The sequence below is a fragment of the Pelobates fuscus genome, chromosome 13, assembly GCF_036172605.1.
Source record: "Pelobates fuscus isolate aPelFus1 chromosome 13, aPelFus1.pri, whole genome shotgun sequence".
Classification (NCBI taxonomy): domain Eukaryota; kingdom Metazoa; phylum Chordata; class Amphibia; order Anura; family Pelobatidae; genus Pelobates; species Pelobates fuscus.
The window spans coordinates 54,512,287-54,525,837 of NC_086329.1; the positions used below are offsets into that span (position 1 = coordinate 54,512,287).

The following is a 13,551-nucleotide window of genomic DNA, read 5'->3' on the forward strand; positions in this document are numbered from 1 at the left end:
ATGTTGTGGGGTGAGCTTGATGAATAATGCGGTCTTTTAATAAGATGTCTATAATTTATCATTTATTCATGGATGATGAGGTTGGCTTCAGGTAATTGTTAAATACCAGGCAACGTATAGATTCAATTATATACTTTCCCAAAATTGTGCAGTACGAATGTGGAACAGGTTGTTTGCAAAGCAAAATGCATTACTACAAACACACAGCTAGAGGTACACACACAAAAAAAACGTGTTTCAACCTGCCAAGACTTGCTGCTTAAATACTCTTGCGTATGTAGAAATGTGTGACATTTATGTTCCCACACTGCACTTAATGGGAACTTCCAGTGGTGAAAATTAAAAAAAATGTAAAATGAAATCACAGGAAAATGGAGGGACACTGGCCCCATCAGGACTATAAAGGGATGTACATGAATATGTATTGGAGACGATGTTGTGACTGTTTGTTTGCATTTGGGCACAAACACAATGTCAAGCACATCTTCCCACAGGTCCCAAAACCAAGGGCAGCTTCTCACAATGCCTAGCCTGTTATGGAAGCACTTTCTGTTACTGCACTCGGAGGATCACTAGTCCTTAATACACCGATAACAAGAACACTGCCCAAATTACGTAAATATAAAATGTATTATTTAGTAAACGGAAATCAGGAAATTGAAAAAATTCTCTAGTTCAGCTATGTTTCCACCTCTGCTTTGGTAGCCTAAAATTTGAAAGTCGCTTGGGAATTCCTGACAACCCCAGTGCCCCCCGTGTGTTAAACCTCTCACACTTACCCACAGATTCGATGTGGAATTTAAAGCTCAATTCTGAGGCCAGTTTTCTACTTGACTTTAGTTTTCCTTGAAGATTCACAATTTTTACGTAGTCTTAAACAAATAAAAAATGAAAATAATTAAGAAAAACAAAAAAAGTTGACACTGTTAATAGGGATTTTTGCTCGAAAATACACTGCACTCTAACTTGTTGGGTTAATGTAGCTCTACTTATTTAGCCAGATGGAGGACATCTGACCATTACAAGTTCTCACAAAGACTTTGCAAAATCCAGAGAACCCATCTGAGTGAAGGATAGGTCAACCAATCCACTCCTTCCAGACAATCTACAAGGGACCCGGAGGGATTGTGCACAGAACAGGAGATAGGAACTTCTGAAGTAAACACACTGTTCTGTGAGACCAGTTTAAAATTATCTTTTCTCTCATGGGGGTTTGTGTGAGTCTCAGCAAGGGGAGGTGTGGCTTAGGGTTGCATAAACAAACGGATGTAACTCGCAAATGGAAGAGAATTGAGCATTGAGACTGCAGGGGCATGAGCTATACAACACATTACTTCACTAATAAGCAAAATCTGTTTTGATGCTTAGAATATCCTATTAATGTTCAGAGAGAAGGGTAATCTTTCAAACCATGATAACCCAGAGATTTCCTGCACAGAGGGTCTTTCCTCTCCTGAGTGCTGAAGGATGCCTCTTTGTGAGTCCTGAGGTCACCCACATATTGACCACCTGCCTGACCTGCGCTATTAATTATATACAAGGCGCATTTGCCCCACAGAAGCAAATTATATTTGCCATAAATTACTTTTTACTTCGGATCAGCAGGAGAACATGCCATTAGAATTTTGTCAGTATCTTACACAGAACAGTTAGAGGGCACACTGAAAGGGACAGAGGACAAATCCCTTTCAAATTCCAAGAACCACAAACACAAGAACCACTGCAAAATACATTTACAAGAGAGGGAACCTGCCACTTATTTTAAGAATTCAATTCATATTTCGGCACCTAAATGGCAGAAATCGAACTGCACATGCGTGATGTTGTTTGCTATTCTAGGTGGAAAGCATCGCTATCCATGCATGAGCGCCACCTTCGGAACCACTAGAAATTCAGAACCTCTCACACTACTAAGAGGTGCCCAGGGAAAGCCGCCACCACCCTCATCACATGAATATATATATATATAGATGTAAGGGAGGGGGTGTGGGGTCTTAATCATCAAAATATATCATCAATAGATTTGAGTGCCTCTGGCTGAAGAGAAAGATGAAATCCAATATCATGTACTGCACCATTATGGCAATTCCCCTGCGCCTATACAACATAACTGATTCCATGAATTGTACTAATAAATGAAAAAACTTATTTTATACGTGTTTCATGGTGGCTTTTAGAAATTGTCTCCAGGCACCTGTCTAATGTTTCCTAAAGGGAAAACAAGTAAATGAGAGGGAGTTAAAAGCACAGATTAATAACTAACTAGGGAGGATGCAAATAATAATGTGACGTTTAACCCATTTGATTTACATAATCCGAAGTAGTTATAGTGGAGAAGACAGACTGCTATGATTTGCACTTACGGTCCAGACAGACTAAAACGGTGTCTCTTTCCAGCTGGGTCACATGTATGGCTTCGAGCTGTTGGCCTTCTGTAGCAAAACAAGAAAATAAAAGGTTATCTATATCCTATATTGGAGACCACTATACATCAAAGAACGTGCAAATATGTGCAAAGAAGATGCAGCACAGGCATGGCACTGGATTTTCACACTAGCACAGAAACATGAGAAACTATAAATAAAAATGAAATTTAAATGTTATTGTTGAACAACACAGGGGCCACTATTACAAAGAGCAACAAGAGAGTCAATAAGATTAAACAAAGCTGCTTGTCATCTAAAACATAGTTCGCAAAGCGAAATTGGATCGGTCACCCCTGTGGTTTTCACATGGAAATTGCAAAACTAGAATATCATTACATTTTTGGCTGCAATGTTTGTCAGTTTCCAAAAAGCCGCCACTAGTGGTGGCTGACGGTAATAGACATATAGGACACTGAGCAATAGAAACTGGTATCTCTTCTAGCACACACACAAGATGATTCATGGAAGATCTTGTGAAATCTCAGAAGTCTTCTGTAGATCCCATTTTGTCATTATTTACACATGCAAGAGAACCAAGGTGACCAGGAAGCCTAACTTGAAGGAGACCAGAGAACCTGAGTCACTTCCTCTTTCAGGTGCCACCATGGACCTTGACCTGTCATCTGTGGATAATGGCAACAAATGCTGGGACATCCCTGTCTACTTTAAATATTCCAAGCAATGTGTTGCTCCCAATGAAAATTAATTGCTCTTTGGCTAAAAATATAGATACTGTTAAATAATTTGCAGGTTACCTGTACCGATCTCTGTAAACCAGGAGGAAGCAGAGCTCAGGTTGATGGTCTCGAATCGTACCACCTGGTTGGGTTCCATTCCTTTGCTGACTGCCACGCACACCATAGGGTATTCTTGTTCAGGGATAACAAGCATTTCAAACACATTCAGTGGGCTGGGCAGAGGGAAGTCAAAGTGCTGGAAAGAAAATGTACACACTGATATTTACCATACTACAATCATGAGTTAATAAACTTTGCTTTTGATCTTTAAAATTATTTGTAAAAACATTTTATAATAAATGAACATAAAACATGAACACAGGTTAAAGTGAACTTACTGAAGGAAAATCAATTTCAGAAAATACAACCCAGTTGACCCAGGCATTCAGGGAATAGCCACCAAAACCCATGACATTAGATGTGGGCCTGCAGCAATGATGAGGACAAAAGTGCCAGCTTCTAACAGTGCAATTATTTGGTGTAGAGCTGAAGCTCTGTATAGATTTCAGGGAGGTGGAACGACTGGAGAGCAAATATAATACAACTATGTACACAAATAGTGGAAAAATAATTAAAATGAATCCAAGTCATGTGAATAAGTTAGAAGCAAGAGATATAGAGGAAAAATGCTGCCTGGTACGGACAGGGGGGAGTTCAGCTACTGCTAACGAAACTCAGGCACCAGTACAGAAATAGATTCAAAGTTCCCTGCAGGGACTTGGTTATATTACAATCATGTAGTAAATGACCAAAAGGTAGATCTGAAATGGTTGGAACACAAAGGGTGCTATAGCACCATGGCGGCTGTTCAACAAAAACTGGGGATCTACCTTGTGATACTTCCTGGCCTATAAGTAATGTTTATTCACTTGGAAACTAGTTACGTAGATGATGAGCTCTCTCTAAGCAATGTTTATAAATAAAGGTTTTCAGTATTTTTGTTTTTTAAATAAAGTTCATTTTCAATATGGACTTCTTGCATTTTGTTGTAGACTGTGAGTATATTTGAAAGACTGATTTTCTCAGCCAAGGAGGTGGGGCAGCAGCTCAGACACCAGTGAAGCAATGGATAAAAGGCAAGCATAATCTATTATTTTTTTTTTGCACATGCATTTCTAATGATATATAGTGTTCCAGTTCAAAGAGAAGCACTGAATGCAATGCTGTCCATTGATTGAATATTCAACACGCCATGCGTAAGGACATCAAACATCAATAACAGAGTCAGACTCTGTTCGTGATGCAGAAGCACCCTCTAGTGACTGCCGCTGGAGGTGTTAGTCCCGCATTGAAGGAATAAAATGGTCAGGCCACTGAACCCAGATCACTTTATTGAGGTGAAGTGGTCTTGGTGCTTATAGCGATGCTTTAACAAATACAATCAAAGGGCCAGGCGACGTGTCTCTGGGATAACCAGTTTTTCTCAAACATCATGAAAATGGTTTCACCAAGAACTAGTGAATAGTGTCTGCAACCTAATGGCACCATAATCACAATATCAAGATATAGTGGTTAAAGTGCCTAGACACCCCTTTTAAAGGGAGATATTTAATGTTAATACAGCATTGGGGCCTGCATGCCTTGGAGTTGCATACGATTAGTGGGAGTTACGGTTACTGTCACCATTACTTTTATATGGAATAAGGTCAATTAAGAAATAGGTAGCTGCTGCATAGGAGTGTAACTAATTGAGAGGGCAGCACGGTGGCATGTATGCCTTAAGTTAGAGCTGGGATCTGTAGTTTTCAAAACATCGCTGGAGCCAGTGTATGTTGAATTGGTGATAGAATTAGAAGATAGGATCCCTTTAAGGTGCACCAGTTAAGTAACAATGGAAAACTGTAAAATAAAAAGTTTTAAAACAAACCTTAATCAACATAAACTTCTGCATGGGCTCATACCACTGGAGCAAGACAATGCCAGACTGCAGGGCACCACAGAGGTATTTGTGCCCCGTATACGGGTTTCTTACTGTAAAACGCAGAGAAGAGATTGTAACAGAAGAAGAAGAAGAAGAAAAAATAACAAAAAGATGGTCCCAAACACACTACACAAATAAAATAGCAAAAAAAATGACAACGAACGGTTATCACTGCATGGCAGCTGTGATATAAACACTGTTAAAAGCTGCGTAGCAATGACAGAGGCAACAGTAACGCAAGCACAACCAGAGGAGGATTATAGCCGTCTGCTGCTGAGGGTGTGGGCATCCAGATGCAGGAATTCTGAAAAGATTTAGATCTACCTCTCCATCTCTGTATATAATCATATGATGTCAGGATGTCACACAACAATTCTTCATTGTCTGCACGTTTTGTTTGGTTGGATAAGCTCTGCTTCCAACCAATGAGGACTGGTTCTTGCTCCTACAACAAGGGTAAATCCAGGAGGATGCAGGGGTATTTACTATTTACTTATATTAATTTATACCTGTGTATTGCAGTGTAATAGTACTTGCAATCTTTTAATTTAAAATAAAAATAGAATTTCTTTTTTTTTTTTCATTTTTGGACTCAGAATTCATTTTTTCCCCTTAAGTACTAGGTTACGGATTTCTTTTGCAAAGAAAACACTTGAAAGTAAAGGCAACAAAAAAGTTAATGATATTCAGTTCTTTTCTAGTTTAGAGACCTTTCTATAGCAGAAATGTCTATCTCTGCTTCTAATGTGTGACAGGGCATTGTGTGCTTTCCAAGTGGGAATGAATAAAGTACGCTCTAAATTTTCAAAACGATAGGTTCACTTCTCTTTTTTGTTGGCAGTAAGCCTGATGTGGTTGATGCAATTTGGACCGATCAGAACGTAATTGGTGTATTTAATGGTTAACACATAACTGCCAGCACACATCTGTACTGCCTGGCCAAGAAATGTGCTGGGAACGTGAATCGCTTGCCCCACTTTGAGTCTATGTCAACTCTGACATCCTGTGAGCTGCCTGCTTGCACCTTGTGTGGTCGTAATACAGTAAGTACAGCACATCTGTCTATCTTTGTAGCAGATAATTAAGGCAACCTTATGTGTTTTATTTTTTTTATTTCTTCTTAAAAGACACTTGCTTGTCCTGGAGCTTAAAGTTTGTCCCAATAACGTTTCTGAAAATTGTGTGAAAATAGTAATATAAATAAATCAAATTCTCAACCATGTTTACAGCAACGATACCCCAATATCTGCAAAGGAATGCACCTCATTGTCTGTGCATATCTGTTCAGTAGTTGATGGCCATAAAAAGGCATCATGGGAGATGTAGTCCACAAAATATAGACTGCTGAAGGTTGCCTATCCCTGGCTTCGAGGGATCACTCTTACGGTCTGTGAAAACTAAAATTTGAATGCAATTAGTGCATCAAATACAAGTATGAGATCTTACGGCGTAGAGTGTCTCGCTAACCTTAGCTGAGTCTCTATTTATTTGGGAGGCTTGGTGGGAACGAGCAGTTACTAGGTTCTTACCATACAGTTCAAATTACCCAGGAGGTCTCCTTATTAATTACCGTGAACTCAGCAGGTCTAAGCTGTGTGAGGTCCTACTATAGTCATGGTATGGTTGGGGAGAGTTATGGCTAAAGAAACAAACATGTAATGCAGCTGGGGCCAGATAAGTGAAAGCGTGGGGTGCTATTCTGGCAGCATAGCGTGATGGTGCTGTACAGCCGTTTATACATACCAATGCAACATCTGTGGCAGCCTTTTGTTTCAGGGATTTTAGTCGTCAATGCAAACTTCCTGAAAGAAAATCAATACATTTAGATGACCTACTTACAGTGTAAGCTTTGTGGGCAAATGATCTTTTAAATATGTTGTGCAATGACATATAATGCATATTTGTCAATCAGCTGCATTGATGTCTACTCCCTAAAACTATACTGAGTGCAGTCTAACAGTATCTAGACTAGATGGCTGTTCCTAACCCACTGCATCTATGAATGTCAATCAATTTTGGAAATGACATATTAATGGATAGAGCTGTCAGACTGCAAAGTTTTGCAACATATCATTTACCTTTGCTGTTGGGCACGGCATGAAAAGAGCTCCCTAGCAGGATGTACAAGTATAGGAAACTGATTGAGTAGAATTCCCTTTATTATTAGGATTATGCTCCCAGGTAATTTACTCAAGCCATCTCCCCTCAAAAAAGCGGAAGCGGATTGGCTTCATGTTTTTCAAATAAGCACAAAGGGCATTTTACAGAGCTTAAATATTAATTGATTCTTCTAATGTCTCCAATATGTGCAATTTAAAAAATGAAAACACAAACATTTCTAAAAATAAATTTCTGAATCAAATTTTCAAAAGGGGATAAAAAATGATCACAAATAAGTGGATAACATTTTTTTTTCTACAGATTCAGCTTGCGCACTACCCCATTCTTACCGTGGCAATATTCTGTCTGGGAAGCGATGGGTTTGGATATGTGCAGCCAGGCCAGGTTTTTTGGCTTGTTCAAACAGACCTATCAGGTTATGTGAATAAAGCTGTAGAGCTTTACCTATTTATAAGAAAGAAAAAACATTTTAAAAAAAAGTATTCAGTCTATAATCTAAACTTGTCAAAAGAATATCAGGAAACAATGGACTTACTTTCTGGAAACGGCAGGCGATGGATGACGGTACAAAGAGAAAGGACAGAGGATAAAAAAAACAAACAAAAAAAAACAGGGAAACAATTAGTCAGAGAATCTCATTAGCACATTTTCCACTGTCACAAGTCACTTCATAGCAAACCCCTGACACTTACAAAGGTTAATGTCCTGTGCTCGCAAAAAAAAAAAAAAATACTGCTTAGCATGCGGCAGGCTACAATAACATAAAAAAAAAAAAAAAAAAAACAGGGACATGATTATGAATAAAAATGCTCTCTCACTGCACTCAAAGTGGCTTTTAAATCAAGAGAGGAACCTTAAAGGGACACAATAGTCACCAGAAAAACTACAGCTTAATGTATTTGTTCTGGTGAGTATAATCATTGCCTTCAGGCTTTTTGCACAATGCAATGTCTTTTCAGAAAAAATTCAATATTTACAGCCTAGCGATACCTCCACTGGCCGAGTGGCTCAGAGGTGCTTCCACCCTCTGCATGGAGACACTGAACTTTCCTCATAGTGATACATTGATTTAATGTATCTCTATGAGGAGATGCTGATTGGCCAGGACTGTGTTTGGCTTGTGCTGGCTCTGCCCCTGATGTGCCTCCTTGACAGTCTCAAACAATCAAGCATTATTATCGGCTAAGAGAATCATGTCAGAATGATGTCAGCCAAGCAGGCAGATCAGCGGGAGAGCCAGCAACAGCAGACTAGAATAAAGGTAATAAATAATAAAGGAATAAATATATGGAATAAATGATTTTACTATAGTTAGGGAGGGCAAGAGGGGCTAGATGGTGTTTTTAACAGTATAGGGTTATACGTTATAACAGAAATACATGTATGTGTTCCTGACCGTAGTGTTCCTTTAAAATTTGAAAAGGATTTATCCTGGATATTCCAGTTCTAATGGCTCTACATCAGGGTGGTCCAATCCTGGCCCACAAGCTGTTGTAACACCCATGTTACATGGATTTACAGATACTGCAAATGAAAAGGCCAAGCAAGGCTGGACACAAGTAATCCAAACACTGTGGCTGACAACGAATTTCCTTAATGTGGTCTAATGTGTCACAAAGAATTTGCACCAATGACCTATTAAATACGAATAAAACGCATTAGCATTGAGCCTTAACAATCAGATATAATGTAATATGGCTAGCATGAACTAAAGAGGATTCATGTGTTATAGTTCAAAACAAAAGAAAAATGGTCACACGTAGCATTCTGATAGAATAGGAAAGTTACTGCAGTGCAGCCAAGATATCTGTGCGGTTTATTGACCTTATGTCAGAGCAACAGCATTACTGTCTTAAAAGGACAGAGCCATCTAACCTACCATGGGTTTTTAACATTTTGTTTTTTCTTGCCGATTTGTATATCAAAATGGATTACCTAATAAAATGTACCCGATAACATTTTTGATTTTACAATGATATTTTGATAGGGAATTTCTATTAGAGACATTAAGGGACTTGTTCCACGACAGTTAGAGAGCAACCTGCACATTACCCCATATCTAGTGTTAATTTGATTTAAAAAAAAAAGGAAATTCTTTAAATTAAAGTGCCTAAAACAGAACTACACAACAGCTAAGTATTTTCTAGCTCTTTAAATATATTAAAGATTTTGTTGCAGCCCAGTGCACTTGGATCAATTTGATATTTTTTAATGTGCATGAGAGAACAGTACATGGTTACAAAATTGTCTTGGCGCTGCCAAGTTTAAAGGGTGTAACCTTCTGCAGCTCTGGGTGAGGCGCCAACATAGACAATTCTCATTTCATTTATTAGGATCCACTGTCTTCACTAAAGTGCGTAAATGTCAAATTCTGAATTTCAATGTGCTCCCATTCTAAACCAGTCGGAGCGGGGCAATTCCTATTAAATGTGTCTTTTGTTCCCGGCCAAATAAACTGCCAAAGATAGAGCATTTAACTCGCTAGCAAGACGAGACAGGATAAATCATTTGCTGCCCCCTCTGGAAGACAAGGAGAATTACACTTTTTTGTTGTGAAGACAAAGCCAACATTTGCTGGGATGAATAAAATACTTTTAGCCAAGCCACAGATGGCAGATCATTTCCAGCTGATGTGGGCTACTTTTTCCATGATTCACAGCCAAACATACCAGTCCACAGCAGCACTGAGCTAGTGATTTTAGGGATGATTGCAGAGGAACATTTATTGGATAATTATCATCTTGGAGGTTCTCTGTGTGTTAACTATGCATATATTAAGGGCTTCTCAGAAGATTAAACGTCTTCATTAAAATGACTCCATCCACAAAAATCCATCAACAGAAATCCACGCTCTATATGTTTGTGAGCATTTTCTGTGCAAAATGGGTGTATTTGCAAAGCAGCTGAAGCTTCTGCTCACCTCTAAGCTACTTGTTTAAGTACACTTTTATACAGGTTGTAGTGACAAACATTGATTTAAAGGAGAATGGTTATATAGACTAGAGTGCTGATCAACAATTACAGTAAAGCCATAAACACAATCACACAGAAAGAGCGGTGGGTGGCAACAGGTAACATGTAACCAAGAGAGCTTCAGACAGATCAATTCTGGAGCAAATGTTTCAAAATATAGCAATCACCAAGGAAACCAACAGAATGCTTTTGGTGATTGCACCACTTTTAGAACTTAAAAATTGCTATTTACACGGAATTCCCATTTACAGACAAATCCTACAAACATACCTGACAATGACATCAGGGTATTATTGATCACATAGAGCCAAGTACACTTGCGAGGAAACAACTGCAAAACACAAAAGAGATAAGTGAAATATTGGACACGTCAACTATTATCCATAAGATGATCACTGTCAAATAAAAAAAATAACTTTCAGCTATCGGCTGAGAATTTTCCACATGGTGGAAAGTAAAGCTTTTAACATAGTGAGTTGTGATGACTATGTTTAATTTAGATAGATTTTATTGAAAATTTGAATTTAAATAAAAGGTGATAGTTTTTTTTCAAACTGCTCCGTAGTCATTGGTATAATTAAATAAGCCATTTCACTGTCCTTTTTTTGGTTGGGTAAAGGGCGCATACCTTATGATTAGCCGGTTTCCAGCCTGCCTTTCTATTCCATCTAAATAACGCAAGGAATTCCTTTGCTTAACGTGGGTAATTCCAGGATCTGGGTTTATATTTTAACAATTGTTTCCCTGAGGAAAATAGGTTTTCAGGAACAAGGAATTATCTTACAGGGTCACTATAGTGAGGGATAAGGCACCCAGATCACTTCACCTCATTGAAGAGATTTGGGTGCAATGTCCCTGTCCCACTTAGCCCTGCAAGGTAATTATTGCAGTTTAGCCACTATAGGCACTTGTTGGATGCTAGAGGATGCCCTGCATGAGGACATCCAGCGTCAGTAAAAATCCCCCATAGGAAAGCATGAACATTAAACCCCTCCCGGAGGAGGAGGAGCGCCAAGGGACATTGACGCTGGGATCGGGTAACTGACTAAAGTTTTTTTTAACCATTTAGCTGCTGGAGGCAGTGGAGGAGGGGACAACGGGCACTATAATGTTAGGAATACCAATTTGTATGCCTAACACTATTGTATCTTTAAATCATTAAAGGGATACTGTAGGAACCCAGACCACTTCAGCTAATTGAAGTAGTCTGGGTGCTGTGACCCTTTTGCACTGTTTACATTGCAGCTCTAGGTCTGCCCCCAGGGATTCTCACAGACCTCCAGCGTCAGATTTTCCATTGCCGGGCATGTGCATTAGGTCTCCCCTGGCTGACGTCGGCAGGGAGGAGCATGGGTGGAGCCAGACCCAGCGCTGAGGGACATCGGCGATGGATTCAGGCAAGTGGCTGAAGGGCTTTAACCTCTTCAACCCCATGGGAGGGGGGGGAGACCTAGTAACCCTATAGAGCCAGGAAAACGGCTTTGTTTTTCTGCCACTATATGATCCCTTTAAACACCAAGTATGTTAAATTGTATGGAATTTGAGTAATCATATAAAGTTGCAGGCATAAAAGGACACTACACAGAAATATCTACTTTTACAAGAGTCCTCTGAGAATATCTGTATTTTGCACACAAATCTGCCTATATTTGGACAGCCAGATTTGGGAGTGGGCACGGGGGTTACTTAACCTAGTGCTCACAGTTTATAGCTGTTGACCAAACCTTGACAGATTTGTACAGGAAAATGTGGCAATGAGACGTAAGCATTATCATGGTGGCAATATAGAGGCTGGACTTTGGAAGCCAGAATGTCCATGTCAAACACTCACGAGAAGTTAAAAAAACAAAAATCCAAAGAGTCCAAAGACTCCTTGGACCATAACCATAACAGCATAATATAGAGGCTATTGTGCTTAGAATGCCCCTTTGAGGTGACAAAAGGTTCTTTTACGAATTAGCATTTTGTTATAGAAATTGATGTAGCTTAAAAAGGTCAAATTACTTTTATTTACTATTTTTTTAGATACGTTTTTCAAATTAATTAATATTTTTGGATAATTTTTTGATACTTCGTTTTATCCGAAAATAACATCTTTTTCAATATTACTAGTGCAGGTTTGCTTTATCGTCATACTCCGTAACCTGCCAAAAGATGAGAGAAAACTTGAAATATATCGAAATTCTGTGTGGAAATTCTTCTAGTGTTAATGAAATCTAAACGCGTCACATGTCAGCTGGAAAATTGAGTAGATTTGTCCTATTAAGTAAATAGCATATTAAAATGATACTGTAGTTGTACGTGTACAGATTGACACCTACCTGCTCCATGGTAGTTTCATGAAGTTCATTGAGATTTAAGGTGTATATACCATCCTCGCTGCCAAAGATGATATATTGGTCTGTGGAAAAATGGTTCAAGTTGTAATGTTTGAAATTAATTCTATAGGTCACAGGTGGTGTGATCAGAAAGTTAAAGCAAAACCAACATCGATAAAGCTTTGTTTGTATATACCAAAGAATGCATTCCCCAAAATCTTTTCAATTTTGTAGGGAAATATGCAAACAAAAAAGGGGTTGGAGTAACTCCGTGATCACTGTTAAGCTTAAAGGACACCACCAGGGCAGAGGGTGGAAATTTGTAGGGAAGGAAAAGGTTACTGCAAGGTTAAATAGTGGTCACAGAGTTACTCCAGCCCCTTTTTTGTTTGTTCGAGTAATACCCTTTTTATATTTTATTCACATTAAATTATGTTTCATATATAAATATTTGATGTGAAATGAAAACTATTTCTCCTGAACAAAATGATATATAAGTGTGGGTGATTTAACGTGAAAGAGGAAAATTGAGGGTGAACAGACATATAGCTCAAATGCTAGGTTTTGGGTTTGCTCAGAACTTGGACAATTGCCTCCGTACTTAAGGGGTTAAAGAGGGAGGAAGGGAGACACAAGCTTCCACTTGTACATTCTGGCTGCAAGGGGGAAGCAGACGTCTGTTGCTTGTATGCAGTGCATGCTGATGAGAGATGTAAACTATGCACAGAACTGACATTCTTTCCTGGGCTGCCCAAATCATGTGATGTGTAGTGTACACAAGTGTAAATAACGCTGGGTGTGCAAGGTTTCAAGCTGAAACACTGCCCATCCAAACTCCTACCGCCGAACCCACTTTAAAAAGTTGAAGTGGTAATCTTGGATGGAGTAACCCTTTAAGGCCTGGCTCGAAGCCTAGAATTTTACATTTCAAGTCCTGCATATATAAAGACAGTGCGGAAGGTAAGAATTTTACTTGTCATGTTTAGGATATGTACAAATGTCCTAGAAATCCAAAGTCACACTTTCAACCGGTGCAGACTCCCATCTATGAAACC

General features: G+C 39.0%; 1 protein-coding gene across 1 annotated transcript in view; it reads right to left on the minus strand.

Moving 5' to 3' along the window:
• Positions 1 to 13,551, minus strand: part of MAP4K5 (mitogen-activated protein kinase kinase kinase kinase 5) — a 146,912-nt gene that overhangs the window by 5,238 nt on the left and 128,123 nt on the right. The window contains exons 21-29 of the mRNA XM_063438987.1: positions 12,500 to 12,579; positions 10,449 to 10,509; positions 9,484 to 9,486; positions 7,535 to 7,649; positions 6,828 to 6,886; positions 5,031 to 5,134; positions 3,182 to 3,359; positions 2,364 to 2,432; positions 780 to 872 (exon numbers count right to left, since the gene is read on the minus strand). Coding sequence (XP_063295057.1) covers positions 780 to 872; positions 2,364 to 2,432; positions 3,182 to 3,359; positions 5,031 to 5,134; positions 6,828 to 6,886; positions 7,535 to 7,649; positions 9,484 to 9,486; positions 10,449 to 10,509; positions 12,500 to 12,579 — 762 coding nt within the window. The remainder of the gene's footprint in view (positions 1 to 779; positions 873 to 2,363; positions 2,433 to 3,181; positions 3,360 to 5,030; positions 5,135 to 6,827; positions 6,887 to 7,534; positions 7,650 to 9,483; positions 9,487 to 10,448; positions 10,510 to 12,499; positions 12,580 to 13,551) is intronic.